General features: G+C 43.9%; 1 protein-coding gene across 1 annotated transcript; it reads left to right on the forward strand.

Annotated features, from left to right (window-relative positions):
- Positions 1-409: 409 nt before the first annotated feature.
- On the forward strand, positions 410-18,086 carry dis3l2 (DIS3 like 3'-5' exoribonuclease 2). The gene is made up of 21 exons (XM_021612868.3): positions 410-592; positions 2,140-2,948; positions 3,100-3,230; positions 3,443-3,496; positions 3,578-3,679; positions 4,700-4,874; positions 5,036-5,076; positions 5,327-5,556; positions 7,644-7,817; positions 8,038-8,117; positions 8,271-8,383; positions 8,534-8,641; positions 10,104-10,337; positions 10,609-10,688; positions 11,286-11,469; positions 11,734-11,820; positions 12,621-12,768; positions 13,130-13,260; positions 13,678-13,782; positions 14,408-14,512; positions 15,608-18,086. Exons 2-21 carry the CDS (start codon positions 2,177-2,179, stop codon positions 15,704-15,706), a joined length of 3,153 nt encoding a protein of 1,050 aa, XP_021468543.3. The 5' UTR covers positions 410-592; positions 2,140-2,176; the 3' UTR covers positions 15,707-18,086.
- Positions 18,087-19,694: the final 1,608 nt, after the last annotated feature.

The following is a 19,694-nucleotide window of genomic DNA, read 5'->3' on the forward strand; positions in this document are numbered from 1 at the left end:
AAAAAGTGACGTGTCATCTGTCAATTGGAATATCTTGAGCGCTCTGGCCTGGAATGTAAATGCCTTCAGATTGACTGTGATAAACTAATGAGCATAAGGTTTGAGATACTAACAAAAATAAAAATAAAAGGTGAGATTGGACAACTTTGTCGTATTCCTTGGTAAATGTTAAACCTTGAGGATGTTCCATGACAGTTTGATACAGCTATTGGCACCATTATGCAGCGTTCTAATAGCGTCACCAACAACAATTACCAAACTTCCAATGCTTAAGACAATCAAAGATAAAACTGTGAGTTACGGTATCAAATGCTTTCTGAATATTCAAAAATAAGATAACATGGAAGTCATCCAATAGATCACAATACTCAACCACCTTAACCATTGTACATGTCAACTTCAATGCGGTAGGGTCGTCCCAAGGATCCCGAATAGCACGGAACATTTCGCGAACGTCGTCGTAAAGTTTCTTTCCCAGCATGCACTTCGACCCAACCCCCGGAAATAGTTTAATGTTTGCTAGTCATTTAACTAGCTAACAAAAGCTACCTAATCGATTTCACGAAGCGAACAACAGCAGGACAGCATTCAGGTAATGTCGTCTTGTTTATAGCAATCTGCTTTTCGTATAACCAACTGTCATTTACAGCTGACGTGTTATACAAAGTTCAAGTTTGGTTATATCGACTAACTTACTAGCTAACGTTACCGCTGAACGGAAGCAACATTGGCGAGTTATAATAGCTACTACAATTGCTAACTGGATATTTAGTTCAGCCTCAGGACATATTATGACTCAGGAAAATTGATAATCGACACCTATAATTGGTGAGTGACAATAAAAACTGAGGTGTATGAGGTTGCTTGTGTTTCTAGTATAACTAACGTTAGGTAGCGAGTCTAGTTATCTAACTAGCTAAGTTACATTGTCTTAGTTAGCAAATAACTTGATGTCATGCATGGCTAAATCAAATTAGTGTTTGCAGCTGTGTCAACTTGGCCACAATCTCTGACCACACGTCAGTCAGTGCAGGGCTCTCAACCATGTTCCTGGAGAGTTAACGTTAACCTCCTGTAGATTTTCGATCCAACCCTCGTTTTAACTAACCTGATTCAGTTTATCAACCAGTTTATTATTAGAGTCGGGTGCGCTAGATTAGGATGGAAGCGAGAACATACGGTAGCTCTCCAGGAACAGGGTTGGAGAGCCTTGCATCAGTGTGGATGGAGCAAAATAACCTTGGAGGTCACGTAAACTAGCTAGACAAAGCAGCCTTTCAGTTTAACAGATTGGTCAAAGTGGCAACTAACTAGTCAATCTACGTATCTGTATGCTTTTGCTGGTATAATTGTATACTTGAAGAGTTTATTTCTGGAAAAGCTCTTATATCCACCAATTTTCACATTGAAATGTTTGCTTATGGATACCTTCATGTCTAAAATATTAGTGTTTTCACATTTTTAATTCATAGATTTTTAGCTGTGTATTCATTTATTTTTTTTGCAGAACGCTATCAATTGTTTAGGTGGGATGGAATGTTCGTATACTGTATTTGACAATGATATGTGGTTGTCTCCGCTAGCTATCTTAAGATCATAGTGGCTCTTGATAAGATCATCTACTAATTGACCACGTTTACATACAAATATCCAGTTTTTATTCGACATACTCAAACACAGAATACTTGAGTTGACGCATTTAATAAACATAATATCCGTTTACAATATCCCCAAAAAGCTTGCATCCCGGTTATGAGAAACTCGGATAAGATGCCTGGGATATGTTGCTCTTAGACGGGATACTATGGCATGTAAACGTCTTCTTTTTGGTGGTCTGCACAGGCTGTTTCGCCTATCATGTGATGTTTGTCAAAGGAGTCACTCTGAAAAGTAGGCTGGCTACCTGCTCAGTTCGATCCACCGTAAATATTTATTTAGCTGATACTCCGTACTGGACCATTTGGTAGGCCATTTGTTTTACTATAGTTAGAAGAGAAGCTGCACCTAGGCCTGTCCTAACTTTTTGCCCTGGAAGACTAATAAAGCAGTGCTCACCAGAATAATGTATTACATTGATAGAATGAATGCATTATCAATCTAGTTAACACTGGTGACGTTGTCTGTTTTTACTTCTTCTAGGCAGTACTCTCACAGGACAAGGACATATCTTAGGCAAATGGATCCTCCTCATCAATCCAAGGGAGGCAACAGGCCTCGGGATGGCAAACGTGGACCGAGCCAGTCCACTGTCCCTCATCAGAAAGATGCCTATGCCAGACTCCTCAGCCAGCATCACAGCAGCAAGTTCAGATCCTACCTGGACCAGTATGTCCAACAACAGGGGGAAGAGAGAGGGCCGAGCGAACAGAGGCAGGGATTAGCATACAGCGAAAAACAAGACATACCGCAGAGAAAAAGGGACCAGGCGTTTATCGAGTGCTCTGACTCGAGTGACTTCTCGCCTTCGCCTATGAAAGGTAAAGGAGGTGAAGAGAGCTCTCTATCCTTGTACATGGACAAGCTGAATAGTCGAGGAGCCCTGCAGGAGCCAGAGAGGAGGCAGGGGGTTTCCGACAAGCAGCGACGCGGGGAGAGGAGGGACACCAACACCAGTCAGGATGGAGATGTGGAGTCCGGTGAGGAGTTTGCCTCCCTCAAACAGAGGGACTCCCAGCAGCAGCAACAACAGATAAGAAACAAAGGCTACAAAGACCATGCTTACAAAGTGCCCACAAGTAACCAAGTGAACAAGGACATGAGTTATGGGGCATCCCCCCCGAAAGCCTTCTCATCTTTCCCAGCTCAGGCGCAAGAGAAGAAGAAGTCCAAGAAGAAGAATGTGCCAAAGACCAACGCAGATAACAAGAGAGGTGGGCCCATGTATCCTGACTTCGATGCAGACATGTCAACATCCCCCCTTAACAAATCCAAAAACATGCAACCACAAGGTAAAAAATGGTCTTGACTAAAGTGAATATACTTTTTGAAATACCCTGACTGCAAAGTTGTCATATGTGATCAAGCTTTTGCAAACAGCTGCATTTTCTGTTGAAGATGTATTGTAATGGATTGTAATCGGACTTCTATTGTCATCCTCAGGTGCCTCTACACCTTCTGACAAGGGTAAGAAGACTAGAGGAAGCCAAGGAGGATCAAAGAAGCAAGTGTTTGAAGCGTACATGACCACAGAGGACGTTTCCCACGGCCTAAAGAGAGGAGAGCTCATTCAGGTGAAACCAGCGTTCTAAGACTAAACCTTCATAAATAACTAAAAATATATATGGTTATTGTATCAAACCAATTAACCTCACTAATGTAAACGGTTACTTGTTTACCGAAGGTCAGAAAATTCTGACCTAAGGCTTTATCAGTCAAAGATTATCTGACACGAGGGCGTGACAAGTTTAGCCTACTAATAGAAACATTTCCATATTCTTTTCAGGGATCCATAAGAATCAACCCCAAAAAGTACCACGAGGCTTTCATTGCAGCACCGGTGAGTGTGTCAATAGAAATATACAGTAGCTTATAGGTGTTGGCAGTAATATTTGTCTAATGGGACTGTGCATCTCTGCAGGATGGCAAGCGGGATATCTTCCTGGATGGAACCGCAGCCCGCAACAGGGCCCTGAACGGGGATGTGGTAGTGGTGCAAGTTCTCCCTCAGGAGCAGTGGAAGGTGAGCTCCATGGTGGAAGATTCCGCCTCAGCATAAATACACTGTGTACACAACTTTAAGAATACCTTCCTAATACTGAGTCGCATCCCCCCCCTCTTGCCCTCAGAACAGCCTCAATTAGTTTGGGCGTGGACTCTACAAAGTGTCTAAAGCGTTCCACAGGGATGCTGGCCTGTGTCGACTCCAGTAATTCCCACAGTTTTGTAAATTTGTCTGGATGTCCTTTGGGTGGTGGACCATTCTTGATACATACGGGAAACTGTTGAGCATGAAAAACCCAGCAGCGTTTGCAGTTCTTGACACACTGGTGCACCTACTACCATACCCCGTTAAACGGCACTATTTTGTCTTGCCCATTCACCCTCGGAATGGCACACACACACAATCCATGTCTCAATTGTCTCAAAGCTTAAAAGTCCTTTAGTGTGTCTCCTCTCCTTCATCTACGTTGGTTGAAGTGGATTTAGTAAGTCCCATCAATAAGGGATCATAGCTGTGCATCAGCCTTTGTACACTCGGTGTAGAGCAGCTATATCGCATCCACTGCTATGTAAGAGGAGTATCAGTGTTTCCCCTACATTCAAGTAGATTTAGGTGGGTTACCACCAACTGTCAATGATTATGACCATCGATGTCTGGTTATGGCACTTAAGTTTGAACCACTCATTTATATCCACTGAGGCAATAACTTGTCATGCTCTTCATAATATACACAATTTACCCGCTGTTAGCTTCAAGCTAGATTTATTCACCTCACTGACTGTTGCACCGGCAAAAGACCCCGACACGTCACACAAGCACTTATATTTTCTGACTAAGCCCCCCATTCCAGGCCTTTTTGTACACCTTCTGCTCAAATACAATGCATATAGATCATTCCATCTAACCTGACGATCACTACTGCCAGGTTCATTATACTGTTACAAACAGACCAAAACTGGCTCAAGTCAGATCGTCTCCAACACTGCTGATGCACAGTGGCTATCCTAAAAACGGAACTAAGTGGTTGTACGTGTACAGGTTGTGAAGTCAGACAGTGAAGGCGTGAGCGAACCAGAGACCCAGTCTGGGAGGAGCCAGACACCAGGAAAGAAGACCAAACGCCCCCCCAGTCCTGATGTCATTGTGGAAGCCGAGACTGAAGCTGAGGAACAACTGGCCAAGAGGGTGGAGAACATCAGCCTCAACGCCACAGGTACAGGCATTTCCCCTCAGCAGGTTTAATGAAACCACACACATTTATGGCAAAAGTTCTCAAAACTGTAGAGCAAATCCATTTGACAAAAATAGGAAATCGACACCGATTGGTAACTTCCAGCACTTCCCCCAATTAATTTTGCTGTTCTGCCTCTGCAGAAGATGGAATTAAAAAAGAGATACTCCAAAGGACTGCTAAGGTAAGCAGTTTTATTTTGAAATTGGATCCTTATGGCTGTTGTGCTATTGCATGAAGAAAGACCTACTTCTAGTCACAAACATTTTCAAAGAAAATGTACTGATTTCCAACAAACATCTCGCTCTACAGAAACATTTGCATTGAGACCTATCCTTCTGTCAAAGGGTTCGCTTCTCTTTGCTTTAGTTTATTTTTTTCATTAGTCAAAATCGATGTTCCTGTGTCCTCTTCATCTGCACCTTCTCTCCTAGGTGGTGTACATAGTGGAGCAGAAGCACTCGCGGGCCGCCACAGGCTTCCTCAAGTTCCTCCCAGACAAGCCCTTTGCCATGTTCTCTCCTGTTGACCACCGTGTTCCACGGGTAAATGTTCCCCTGCCAGATTGCCCCCACGACTTTTGCTCCCGCCCGGGAGACTACGCCAATATCCTGTTCATCGTCCGCATTACCAGCTGGCCAGACGACAGCAACTTTGCAGAGGGGTATGTAATGAGTCACTGTCTCACTGTAGGGAATTGTCTGCATCCCTACCCCGTAGCATTGTCTCGTTCGTTTATACTCTCCTTCACGCATAAGTTTTTGACTTTATGGCTCGTAAAATAATTCTAGAGTTTTAGGTACACCCATCTGGTACCCTCCCCTCCAAACAAGTACCAGGGAAAACATTACACCACCGCCACCAGCCTGTACTGTTGACACTAGGCAGGATTGAGCCATGGACTCATGCTACTTAGCCATTTCCTGGTTCTGCCAATCAGCATGACGCAACAGGAACGGGGATTCGTTGGACCAAATAATGTTTTTCCACTCCTCAATTGTAAAGTGTTGGTGATCGCGTGCCCCCTGGAGCCACTTCTTGTTTTTAGCTGATAGGAGTGGAACCCGGTTGTGGTCGTCTGCTGCACTAGCCCATCCGTGACAAGGACTGACGAGTTGTGCGTTCCAGAGATGCCGCACCATTCGCGGTAAACCCTAGACACGTTGTGCGTGGAAAAGTAGGGCTAAGTCCGTTTAGTCGACTGATCGATTGTTTGGTCGATAGCTGCTCAAGATGCCTGTCTGCTTCACGCCTGTCTGAGTGGACTAATCCATTGCGGAGGCCTTGGGGATGGCACTGTACATTCTAAGACGCGCTACTGAAATTGCACATGGTTACATTATGTAAGGACGATGGTGCCACAATAAAAAAATTTTTTTTTATAACAAATAGCCTTTCTCCTGCGTTGGATAGCGGTCATTGTCTGCGGTTCTGAAACATCAGTGTGCTGTTGAATTGGCGCCTTTTCCTAGACCATGTTGCTTTGTGCATAATAGCAAAGGTAACCAGCATATTGGTTTTGAGAACAATGCCGACTGGGGAGATAAGAACAGCTCTTTCCTTATTGTCTAAGAAAAGTGAGGAGCGGGGAAACCCCAACTTGATTAGGTCTATAACCAATAGCCTGACTGTTAAATGTGCCTGACTATAAATCATCCATATAACTATCTACAGAAATAAGACGGGTCATGCTTCTGTTGCTGGTTTTGAATGTTTGTTCGATAGCCTACTGATTCTGTGAGCTCCAAGCCTTACGCAACCACATGTTGGAGAAAGCAATTGCACAATTTTGGCTGTTTTTATTCTTTGCCATGCTGTGATTGCGGCTTTTCACTTTCTGTTGTTGTTAGAACGGCCTCTTTGGTATTACTTTTCTCACCACCTGTTTGGCCAATATGCATGCAGCGCTTGCTTCTTCTTGATCTTCAGTAGTTTCCACAACTTGTCAAATTTCTTCCACACATCTGACTTCCCCTTTCCCTCCTGAGCAACCATTTTTGCTGTCGCGTGTTCAGTTTTATAACCAGTTTATTGATGGGCTATATGTCAGGCACCAGTGGTCACGATGCGTACATGTCACGTAAAGAGAGCAAGGGTTGAGGGAATTGGGAATATTTTTCCTTAAATGAAGGATTTTGGTAAAATAACTTTAGTCAGATGGCTTATGTTGCAGCAACACGAACAGTGCGATAAACCCTGTTCTGTGGTGGTTGCTGCAGCAGGAAGGCGAGCGAGACACAGGCACTCTGTTTTTTTTTTTTTTACATTTTTTTACATTGCATTTAGTCTGAGCCCGGCACAATGAAGTCAATTGCGTTTGGACTCCCTGTAAAGAAATTTGTCTGTCCTAATTATTTCATCAAACAGTGCACTTAAAGCATCCAACAAGCTGAATAAATACAATAGACTGGTCAAAAGAACAGACGACGTGCTGTCGACCCCAAGCAGTCTCTTAGGTCACTCGTTTCGCCCACTCTAACTTTCAATGGAAATGTAACTGAATGCCTGCTTTATATTGCAAACCCCGGCCACATTACTCACTCTGTGGGAGCTAACCTTTTTGGTGTACAGGGTGCCCACTGAGTGTAAGTGCTTGTCTGTGAATTCTAGTAGGGGATGATGCACTTGTGCTTCTAGAGGATCAGCTCTACGACACTCATTATCTATGTAATACACTTTTAAGTTACATCGAAGCTCACATCTTGCCCATATCTATCGGATGCTGACAGTCCTCCTTATGCCCCCCCCCAGTCGACTTGCTAAGACTCTGGGCCAGGCCGGGGAGATTGAGCCGGAGACCGAGGGCATCTTGATAGAGTACGACGTGGACTTCTCCGAGTTCTCTGTCGAGGTGCTGGGCTGCCTGCCCCAGAAGCTGCCCTGGACCATCCCCCCTGAGGAGTTAGGCAACAGGAGAGACCTGAGGTGAGTAGAGGACGCTCACAAATACGGCATCCATATCAGGAAGTCGTCAGTTGTCATTGACGCCGTACACAAAGGCTCTCGCATGCCCAATTCCAATGGAGCCACTCGATGTACATATGTATTGCGCCATTGTCTTTGCCTTTTTTATAAATACTAATTTGACACAACTGAAGAGGTGGAGACAACACTCATATATGCAAAGTTATTGTTTTCTATTCAGGAAAGAATGCATATTCACAATTGACCCAGCTACCGCCAGAGACCTGGACGATGCGTTGTCTTGCAAACCACTGCCCGACGGTGAGCCATTTTGTGTTCCTTTTGGAAACGAAGCATAGGGAATGCAATTTTGATGGTTTATTAATGCAGATGGGTTTTGAATTTACTCATGTTTTTATTGACTTGTGGAATTCATCAATGACAAAAGTTCTCCTGGTATGTTCTCTTTGTTAGGCAACTTTGAGCTGGGCGTCCACATTGCTGACGTGAGTTATTTCGTGGAAGAAGGCAATGCGCTGGACTTCATCGCCAGTCGGCGAGCCACCAGTGTCTACATGGTTCAGAAGGTCTTTGTTTGTTATTACCAAATGATTAATGTATTAGTCAATTGATAATGAATGAATGTATTATTGGAGCAAGTAAGTTCTGACTATTAGATAACTTACTGTATGCCCAGCTGGTAATTAACTGTTGACGTTGGCCTGTGCTACTCCCAGGTGATCCCCATGTTGCCTCGTCTGCTGTGTGAGGAGCTGTGCAGTCTAAACCCCCTGACTGACAGACTCACCTTCTCCGTCATCTGGAAGATCACCCCTGAGGGCAAGGTACAACACCTTCAAACTAAGTATGCTAGTGTTTCCATAGAAACCGGAAGCTGTGGCACTGTTTCTCAGATGGATGCACTGTAATTGTATTGCATGAAGTTTAAAATCTTTATAATACTATACAGTGTATTCAGACCCTTTCCCTTTTTCCATATTTTGTTACATTAGTCTAATTCTAAAATGGATTTAAAAAATCTAAAAAATCCTCAGTCTACACAAAATACCCCATAATGACAAAGCGAAAAACAGATTTTTTAGAAATGTTTGCTAATTTATACAAAATAAAAAACACCTTATTTACTTAGGTATTCAGACTCGTTGCTAAGAGACTCAATTGAGCTCGGGTCCATCCTGTTTCCATTGATCATCCTTGAAATGTTTCTACAACTTGATTGGAGTCCACCCGTGGTAAATTCAATTGATTGGTCATGATTTGTGTATGTATTTATAAATAAGGTCCCACAGTTGACAGTGCATGTCAGAGCAAAAACCAAGCCATGAGGTTGAAGGAATTGTCCGTAGAGCTCCGAGACAGGATTGTGTCGAGGCACAGATCTGGGGAAGGGTACCAAAAAAATGTCTGCAGCATTGAAGGTCCCAAAGAACACAGTGGTCTCCATTCTTAAATGGAAGAAGTTTGGAACCACCAAGATTCATCCTAGAGTTGGCTGCCCAGCCCAACTGAGCAATCGGGGGAGAAGGGCCTTGGTCAGGGAGGTGACCAAGAACCCTATGGTTCTGCTGTGGAGATGGGAGAAAATTCTGGAGGAAATCTGGCACCATCCCTACGGTGACGCATGATGGTGGTGGTGGCAGCATCATGCTGTGGGGATGTTTTTCAGCTTCAGGAACTGGGAGACTGGTCAGGATCGAGGGAAAGATGAATGGAGCAAAGTACAGAGATCCTTGATGAAAACCTGCTCCAGAGCATTCAGGCCCTCCGACTGGGGAGAAGGTTCACCTTCCAACAGGACAACGACCCTAAGCACACAACCAAGACAACGCAGGAGTGGCTACGAGACAAGTCTCTGAATGTCCTTGAGTGGCCCGGACTTGAACCGATCGAACATCTCTGGAGAGACCTGAAAATAGCTGTGCAGCAACGCTCCCCATCTGACCTGACAGAGCTTGAGAAGAATGGGAGAAACTCCCCAAATACAGGTGTAGCAAACTTGTAGCTTCATACCCAGAAAGACACTAAGCTGTAATCACTGCCAAAATGTGCTTCAACAAAGTACAAAGGGTCTGAATACTTGTATTAACTGAAATATCACATTTACATTTTTTTGTTAAATTCCAGAAACCTGTTTCTTGTTGTAATGGAGTATTGTGACATAGAACCTTTTAGAATAATGCTGTAGCATAACTAAATATGGAAAAAGTCAAGGGGTCTGAATACTTTCCAAATGCACTGTATGCAGATGTGTGGCACATTCACCACACTCCGTCTCTACCCCTCTAGATCCTGAGTGAGTGGTTCGGTCGCTCGGTGATCCGCTCGTGCGTCAAGCTGAGCTACGACCACGCCCAGAGCATGATCGAGTCCCCCGACAAGCTGTTCCAGGCAGACGAGCTGCCCCCCTGTGCCGCCGAGCACCCCATGGACGAGATCCACCAGGCCGTGCTCAACCTGCACGCCATCGCCAAGAGGCTCCGTGCCCAGCGCTTTCAGGGTGGCGCCCTGCGCCTTGACCAGGTCAGAGGGCGCTGCATAGTATAGGACCGCTGTGTCATGCCATTTTTGTGCTGTTGTCAGAAGGTCTCGGGAATAGGAGTGCTGATATTGGATCAGTTTAGCCTTGTAGATCACAATGACTGAACAGGGGACCCGATCCTCGATCTGCACTGCTACCCCGAGACACTTTTTGAATCTAAAGATTTACAAAAACGTTTTTCTATTTTTACCATGTGAAAGGACAGAGCTAAATCTCAGAATGATGACTATGATCTCCTTTGTTTTTTCGCAGTTGAAGCTGTCTTTCACGCTAGACAGAGAGACCAGCATGCCCCAGGGATGCTATGTCTACCAGTACAGGGACAGCAACAAGTAAGTCAACCCCACAACAATACACATACTCCGACTGTACGAAACATTAGGAACACCTGCTCCTTCCATGAGGTAGAATGACCAGGCGACTCCATGTAAAAGCCATAATCCCTTTTTGTCACTTGTTAAATCCACGTCAATCAGTGTAGATGAAGGGGAGGGGACGGCGCACCAGTTTGAGTCAAGAAAAGCAACGCTACTGGGTATTTCACGCTTAATAGTTTCCAGTGTGTATCAAGAATGGTCCGCCACGCAAAGGACATCCAGCCAACTTGACACAACTGTGGGAAGCATTGGAGTCAACATTGCCCAGCATCCCTGTGGAAAGCTTTCAACACCTTAGAGTCCATGACCCGATGAATTGAGGCTGTTCTGAGGGCAAAAGGGTGTGCAACTCAATATTAAGGTGTTCCTGATGTTTTGTACACTCTGTATGTGCATACATACCCAAAGAGTCGGCTCCCTAAGCAAGCTAACGGAATTAAAGTGAGCTTAACAGCGACGGTGCTCTCAGATGGAGATACTATCCGATTCTATACTATGTCTTGCATGTCAAGTTTTTTGTTTGAATGCTTTTCTCGCTGTCTTCTCTCCCAGGTTGGTAGAGGAGTTCATGTTGCTGGCCAACATGGCCACGGCCCACCAGATCTACCGCTCCTTCCCCAACAAGGCCCTGCTGCGACGCCACCCCCCGCCCCAGACCAAGATGGTGGACGACCTGCAGGAGTTCTGCGACCAGATGGGCCTCCACATCGACTTCTCCACGGCCGGGACGCTCCATGTGGGTATCTCCAACTCCCAGCATGCACTCTAAAACACAACAAGTCTGTCAATGGGAGGCCTACTCAAAAATAACAGAAATGCAGAATATAACTTTTTAAAACAAATGTTCACGTATGTGTTAAGTGGGTTTGTCTCTTTTTAACTTGTCCCTTGTCCTTACCATCTCCCCCACATCACTGCTCATATATTAATACCAAATGGACACTCATTCTCTGAAGCACATAAATTCAGCCGGAATGCATTCTGCCCCTCCCCTCAATAGAAAAGTTTGAATGAGACTCTTGGCGATGACGAGTACACCAGCGCCAGGAAAGAGGTCCTGACCCACATGTGCTCCAGACCCATGCAGGTTAGTGTGTGCCACTACCCGTCGTCTCTCTCTATACTGCTGCCTCCTTTGGCTTCCTGTGTGGGTTGTTTCAGTCCACCGCTAGTCTACTGGGGCTCTAGCTCTATGTTTATCTGGATTGTCCCCATGTGTTTTCCTCTTGGGCTGCCCCCAGGTAGCCAAACAACATGTCCAAAACATTTAGAAAATCTATTTGTATTATACCAGTTAATGTCAATGGTCTTGTTGAAGGCTACCTTCTACACTCTCTCTCGCTAACCTATTTTGCTTTTGAGCCAACTTCAAAAATGTCACTGTGTGCCTCCCGGGTGCTGCAGTGGTCTAGGGCACTGCAGCGCTAGCTGTGCCACCAGAGACTCTGGGTTCGCGTCCAGGCGCTGTCGCAACCGGGAGGTCTGTGGGGCGACGCACAATTGGCCTAGCGTCGTCCGGGTTAGGGAGGGTTTGGCCGGTAGGGATATCCTTGTCTCATCGCGCACCAGCGACTCCTGTGGCGGACCGGGCGCAGTGCACGCTAACCAAGGTCGCCAGGTGCACAGTGTTTCCTCCGACACAGGTGCGGCTGGCTTCCGGGTTGGATGCGCGCTGTGTTAAGAAGCAGTGCGGCTTGGTTGAGTTGTGTTTCGGAGGACGCATGGCTTTTGACCTTCGTCTCTCCCGAGCCCGTACGGGAGTTGTAGCGATGAGACGAGATAGTAACTACTAACAATTGGATACTATGAAAAGAGGGTAAAATTAAAAAATAAAAATAATATAAAAATTCACTGTGACCAATGATATGTGAATGCTTCCCTCCCCAGATGGCTATGTACTTCTGTACGGGGGTGTTGAAGGAGGAACTCCTGTTCCGTCACTACGCCCTCAACGTACCCTTCTACACCCACTTCACCTCGCCCATACGGCGCTACGCTGACGTCATCGTCCACAGGCTGCTGGCCGCCTCTCTTGGTGGGTGGTGAGACACTGTGCTGTGTGTGTTTTACCCCATTAGAGAACAATGGCTTCGCTGTGTTAAGAGGGGTGGACCGAGGGCAGGGCGGTGTCTCGGCTGTGTGGTTGTGCCCAAAGAAAATGTGGCTCTGGTGGTAGAATGGTAAAACACGAAAGCGTCCCTTAGATTCCAAAACACCCTGAATCTGACCTGATGTTTATTTTTTGTCCCTGTGTCTGTCTGAGATTCACCACTTTTTGACGGTGTAGTGCTGCCATCTCTGTAAGAGAGAAGTAGTTCAAGTTGACTCCAGTGTGTGTGTCGTTTTGCCTGTCTTGTCTTTACAATACATCCTTTGCTTATTTCTGGTTTGTGTAGGCTGTGGTACTCACCTGGAGTTGAAAGGGGAGGAGGTGCAGAAGCAGGCGTCCCACTGCAACGATAAGAAGACGGCCTCTAAGAGAGTCCAGGAGCTCAGCTCAGAGCTGTTCTTCAGTGTGTTCGTCAAGGTACACCCAAGACTTTGCACCCACCTGGTGTCCCAGGTTTAAATCGGTCCCTGATTAGAGGGGAACAACGAGAAAATCCAGTTGAACCGGCTTTGACGTTCGGAGTTGCATTTGAGGGCCCTATACCAGATATGGTTTGAAATACTATGTTAAATTTCAAATACTATGAGCAATTAATTGAGCCTGCTAAGTCTTAGATGGGTGGTGTACTTTTGGGACTGGTCTATTGGTTCCATTGCACCAGGCAACCTTAATCGAGTGCATCTGAATTATTTGAAAGAAAACAAATACTATTTGAACCCAGGGCTGTTACACACTCATATCTTCAGTTAGGATTTAGCCCCTGGTGTTGCATTCAGGGCAACCCAAGTGTGGCACTGTTCAGAATGTTATTTGTCCCCCCCACCCCCCCTGCAGGAGAGTGGTCCTCTGGACTCTGAGGCCATGGTGATGGGAATTCTGGATCAGGCCTTCGACGTCCTCGTGCTGCGCTACGGGGTGCAGAAACGCATCTACTGCAAAGTGAGTGCCACTCGAACCAGGGCAGTATTCATTTTGTGTGACGATACCAGATCTGATTTTGAGATTTTTTGTTTTATCTACTGCTTGGGTCCGTACAATGCCAATTTTTGTGCCGTGTAAACATGACCCAGGTTACCATTCATAAGTGACTAATCTTTCTATCAGATACCACATCAAGCTTTATGGTCCTCTCTCTAGGCTTTATCGTGTACTATGATATACATGATAAGGTTCGGCAATGGTCTAGAGAAGAATTTACATAAACATTGTTAGGTCGTCATTTCATAACTTTGCACCCCAAGACCTTGGCTGACACACAGCATGATTGCATCCATTTGTCAGCTCTTGCACTACACAACTACAACAACAACAAAAATAAGCTTTAGTCAAATTTGAATGACATTCATTGATTCTAAGTTGAATGAAATCGGGTTCATATTCAATTGACATCAAACGGTAGATTAATGGACTGAAACGGGGAGGGACTACCACATTTATTTTTGTTACGTGCCCTGATGAACACAACCTAGATGTATGAGAGTAAATTATTCTCCTGTTTTGGATGAACAGAATGAATGCGGAGGTGTGTAGTTGATGTGTTAAGTTGTGTTGTCATGTTCTTCAGGGTCTACATGGCCTGGAGACGTTCCACTTCCACAAGGTGGGGAAAAAGGGGGAGTTGACTCTGGTGTGGGCCGCAGAGGAACCCGGGAAGCCTAGCGTACGGCAGGTAAGACCTAGGGATCGTGCCAAATGACTTTAAATAAAAATGTAACCGCCATCTAATAGTTTTCCTATAAAATGATTGGAACATTTCATGAACATCCAAGTGAAATCCTGTTGCGTGGCATGTCTGCTAAAGGGCAATGAAGTTCGACCGCAGTCGTACAGTGGGCTTAGGCCTCTTCAATCTGCTTTGTAGCTGCCCGACTGGGCAGGTGACATTTTGTCCCGAAGACAACCGTTAAGTGTTCCTTCCATTTGTTATGTCCATTAGTGACTCACCACAAAAAAAGAAACCTAGCCAAGTGATCACAGGCCTTCTTCCCTCCATTCTCTTTTCCCTCTGGTATGTCTCACTAAATTTCTATCCGACCGCTCCCTCAACGCAAGATCGACTCACCCAAGCTCCCATTAGGCTTTTGGAAATTACTGCTTACAGAAAGGGATGTAGCCTCCCGAGTGGCGCAGTGGTTTAAGGGACTGCATCGCACTGCTAGAGGTGTTACTACAGACCCGGGTTCATTCCCGGGCTGTGCCACAACCGGCTTTGGTGGGAGTCCCATAGGGCGGTGCACAATTTGTTCCGGGTTAGGGGAGGGTTTGTCTGGGGGGGGACTTTACTTGGCTCCTTGTGGCGGGCCATGTTAAGCTGGCAGGTGTTGAGGAGTGCGGTTAGGTGGGTCATGTTTCGGAGGACGCGTGACTCCACCTTCGCCTCTCCCGAGCCCGTTGGGGAGTTACAGCAATGAGACAAAATTGAGAAAAGTGGGGGGGGGGGGGTATTGGATACACAAGCAAAACTCTAGATGAGCCATGTTCCAACTGCTGTTTCCAGAGGCCCCAACCATGGTACATTGAATGATTAAGCATATTTGCTACGATAACAGTTCTCAATACAAATCCAAGAGCTCAGCTGAAGTGTTTTGGTTGGATTGTTTTGAAGGCGCTAGACCGCTAGGACATTTTTAAGCAGGTTCTCTTAAACAGTAGAGCATTGAAGCCCAACCCCATGTTAAACTAGCCGCTGAATGCAAACAGAATGTTATTATTTTGAGTGTCTGTCACTAACAGAGGGTTGTCCTGTTCCGGCCTCTCCTTCTAGGAGATCTCCATCTTTAGTCTGGTGGATGTGCAGCTGAGGGCAGATGGAGCGCCTATGAAATACAGCGCTGTCATCAAGAGGCCTAATGAGACGGCGTAATGAGTACTCTCATGTGTCCCGAATAACACACTCGCACACACACACACACACACACACACACACACACACACACACCATGTCACACATTCTCTGACACACGCGCGCACACACACACACAGCACTGCCGAAGAAGTTTTGCCAGTATTTTGACATTGACTACACAAACACACACGTTCTTGCACGTTTTTTTAATATGTATTAGAAAAGCAACTTTTTTGTAGTTAAACTTTACAGTTCAGTTACCATTGAGGAGCCGAGGCTGGACCGTAGCACTGAAGCAGTGGTATTGTTGTAGGGGCCAGGCTGCTTAACTGAAAAAGCGCCAAGACTGTGCAATGAACTTTTTATTTTGCAGTTTTTACCTTTTTTTAGGAGGTCATTTTTAGATATTATAATTATATACACAGTCAATGTGTGAAGATGATGGCTTAAACTATTTTAGGTTTCAAACCAGTTTTATTGAAGCTGTTCCATTAATGTCAAGTGTACTGTAACTGGTCGTTTCAGTCGCAATGCAATTGTCATTGTTTATTTGTAGCTGTAACCTAGTAAGAGCTTGTATGCTTTTCCACTTCAATTCATAGTATGACACTCGTCCCCACATTAATCTACTTTAAAGGCTCGACGAAGCGTTCATCAACCTTTTTCCGTAAGGACTTTGTAGAGGCTTCAGTTATTTTAAAAGTGAATTTGCACAATGAGCAACGTCTGACTTTTTGCCAAATGCTTTGCCACCCTTTTTTTTTTATATAGCAAGACATTTGCTTGTAAATTGTCTGTGGAGCATCTACAGTGTCTTGTGAAGTCGTTTAAAGTGAGACCTGAAATCCTTGTTGACGGAACTGTTCCTTAGTGAAAAACAAAAAGATGAACCTACCCTATCCGCTAATATACCGCCGTTGATATGTTTATGGCAGTGCATGCTGGCATTTACAGTGCAGATTCTAAGCATGCTAATCCATTGTCTCAAAGTTGTCAAGTGTGTGAAATTGACTTTTTTCGTGACAGTTTTGACAGTGACTCTAAAATGACGGCGTACGATGCTGCTGTTGAGAACTACCTTGTGAATGTGAGGCCTTGACCATTTTTGTCTCCCATAAAAAATCCTCCTAATGGCCTGCATGTCCAAACAATACTGACACAATACTTTTTTTTTTTGTCTTTCATCTCAGTATTGTACATGACAGTAATGATATGATTTATAAATCTCGTATTGTTTTGGAGGGCAGCCATCTTAGTGGTCTTGCTCCATAAGCAGGTGTGCCTTTTTCCGTAACATTGCTTTTCTTTCTAGAGTAAAACAACCTTTATCTTGTTTGGTTTACATTGTAAATTAAGTTAAGCTAATATGATGTAAGACCATAAATGTTCTGCAAATTGTAAGGTGCCAGTAGCAAGGAACTCCTTTCAACTCTTGATACCATGTTCAAACTCACAAATCGGATGTGTTGCTAAAGTAGTATAATTCTAACGAGTAGCTGTAGCTCACTCCTAAATTTCTGTTTAGTCTTTGTGACCAGATGGAGTTACAATCTGGGTTTAGAAAAAAAAGTTTTTTTTCTTCAATAACAAATAAACCTTTTTGCCTTTTTACTAAGTAATTACAATTTTGGAGTCCATTAAATATTAGCAAAAACAACCCATTTCCAGAGCTCTCTATTTAAAGGGGGCTGTTTTTTGTTGGTGCGATTTTAAAAAGCTTGCGATTGTCTTTTGTAATCGGGTCGCCGAGAGCAATTGAGTAGTGGGCCTTTAACAGGAACGGGAGAGCTAGGCCGTCAGTCCACACAATACCTTATTTCCTTTGCGCTTGTTTTACGTAATATATTCCATTCATTTTGCCCACGTAACCTATGCCTTACATGAAAATAAGTTGAGCTTTCAGTTGTAAGATTTAGGATTCAAGCATCTTTTCATTGATTACATTATTTTTTTACTGCACTCCCCGTTCCATTCGTGACGTTAGTACTGTAGGTGTACTTGCATTGCCTTGCTCATGGTGATGCCAATGTATAGACTGCAGTGGTTGTCAATGTCTCAAACTTCTATTAACCTTGTTATAGTGGACCCTGTTATGTTCAATAGGAAGAAAATGTAATAAAACAGTGAAACATGGATATACCACAATAACTTGTCCAATAAGAAAGAAAAAAAATTGTTTGCCTTTGCAAAACGTTTTGCTTAATTGTGCTCTACTGAACATGACCCAGGTGTTGTCCTGTTGCTTGGGGAGTGGGAGAACTGTGCTGTGTTAACATGTTATACTATCCAACTGGACACGCAATATTAATGTATTAGCAGTGATCACATAGGAATTGGTGTAAAAGTGTACTTGATGTGGCTGGCCCCTGTGAACCAAATAAACATCGGCTTCACTAAATTGTTCTAGTACTGTCCATTTTGTACCGTACTGAATACATTTTAAAAAATAATTTAATAAAGGGTGTACCTGTGAATTTTTACCAAATCAGTTATTAGATGGCTCTTGTGCAATAAAGATGGAGAAATTAGTGTCGGAGTTGAAATGGTAAAGCATTGGTATGTGTCATTTGACTTCACAGCAATCCCCACACCCTCCTAATCATCATGACAAGGAAGGAACGTTATTAATTACTACAAAGGACTGACTGCTCAAAGGGTAGTGACTATTGAGGTTAATAGCAACAACGACTGATTATGGTTCTCTTACCGAGGCTTCGTTGAATGCACTAAATCGCTTTGGATAAGAATATCTGCTAAATGGCAATGTCATTTTAGAAAACTGACATAAAAATTTGGCTCATTTGTGTTTTGAGATTAGCGGTATTCTGGCATGCCATAGTCGCTAGTGGGAGTCAACTAACCCTTTCCACAGTCTTCACATTTTGCTGCCTTAAAATTGTTTTCTTATTGATCTACCCAACCTACTCCATGTTTTCAAAGTGATAAAACAATTTTATTGTCCAAATTACTAAGAAATACAAAATGAGTGTCTTGCATAGGTCCAGTGCAGCCATTTTTATCTCTACCAAATAATGTAAGTTACAATTTAAGTATCTTAATGTGATTGATAAATGGTCACAAAGAAACACGGCTTCTCAGCAAAGGGACATTTCTCAACCAATACTTTAGCTAGGACTGTCTGGGAGTTGTCTGAGTTGGGAGGGGAAAACTGAAAACTAGCTTTAATTGGCAAAGGTTTGGAACTCTCTTGGTCTATAAACTAATTTACCGCCTGGTCACCAGACAGTCAAACGCCATCCCACCAAACACCTCTTACCATATAATGGCATTATCATTTACTCAATTTCACAGTATTATTCCAACCTCAGTGTGTAAATGTATACAAAACATTAAGAACACCTGCTATCCATGACATGAACTGACCAGGTGAATCCAGGTGAAAGCTATGATCCCTTATTGATGTCACTTGTTAAATCCACATCAATCGGAGTAGATGAAGAGAAGACAAATATGTTTTATGTAATAAAAAAATTAATCCTTGAGACAATTGAGACATGTATTGTGTATGTGTGCCATTCAGAGGGTGAATGGGCAAGACGACACATGGAAGTTCCTTTGAACTGGGTATGGTAGTAGGTGCCAGGCGCACCGGTTTGTGTCAAGAACTGCAACACTGCTGGGTTTTTCACTCAATAGTTTCCTGTGTGTATAAAAAATGGTCCACCACCTAAAGTACATCCAGCCAATTTGAAACAAATGTGGGAAGCGTTTGATTAACATTGTACCAACCTTACACAACACTTAGGGCAACATATATAAATTGTTCTTTGTCAAAATTGCACTACCTCAGTCAATTTGTGCAATCATATAATGCTGTGTTTTGCATCATTGTGAAGATATACACAATCAAGACCATTATTAATTTGGAAAATGTTTTATATATTTCATTAACTTTGAAAATGTGGAATAGGTTGTGTGGATCCGTAGGAAAAAATACAATTGAATCCCTTTTTAGATGTAATATTTAGGCAGCAAAATGTGAAGA

This window comes from Oncorhynchus mykiss, chromosome 8 (assembly GCF_057628025.1).
Source record: "Oncorhynchus mykiss isolate SJ-2025 chromosome 8, ASM5762802v1, whole genome shotgun sequence".
NCBI classification, from domain to species: domain Eukaryota; kingdom Metazoa; phylum Chordata; class Actinopteri; order Salmoniformes; family Salmonidae; genus Oncorhynchus; species Oncorhynchus mykiss.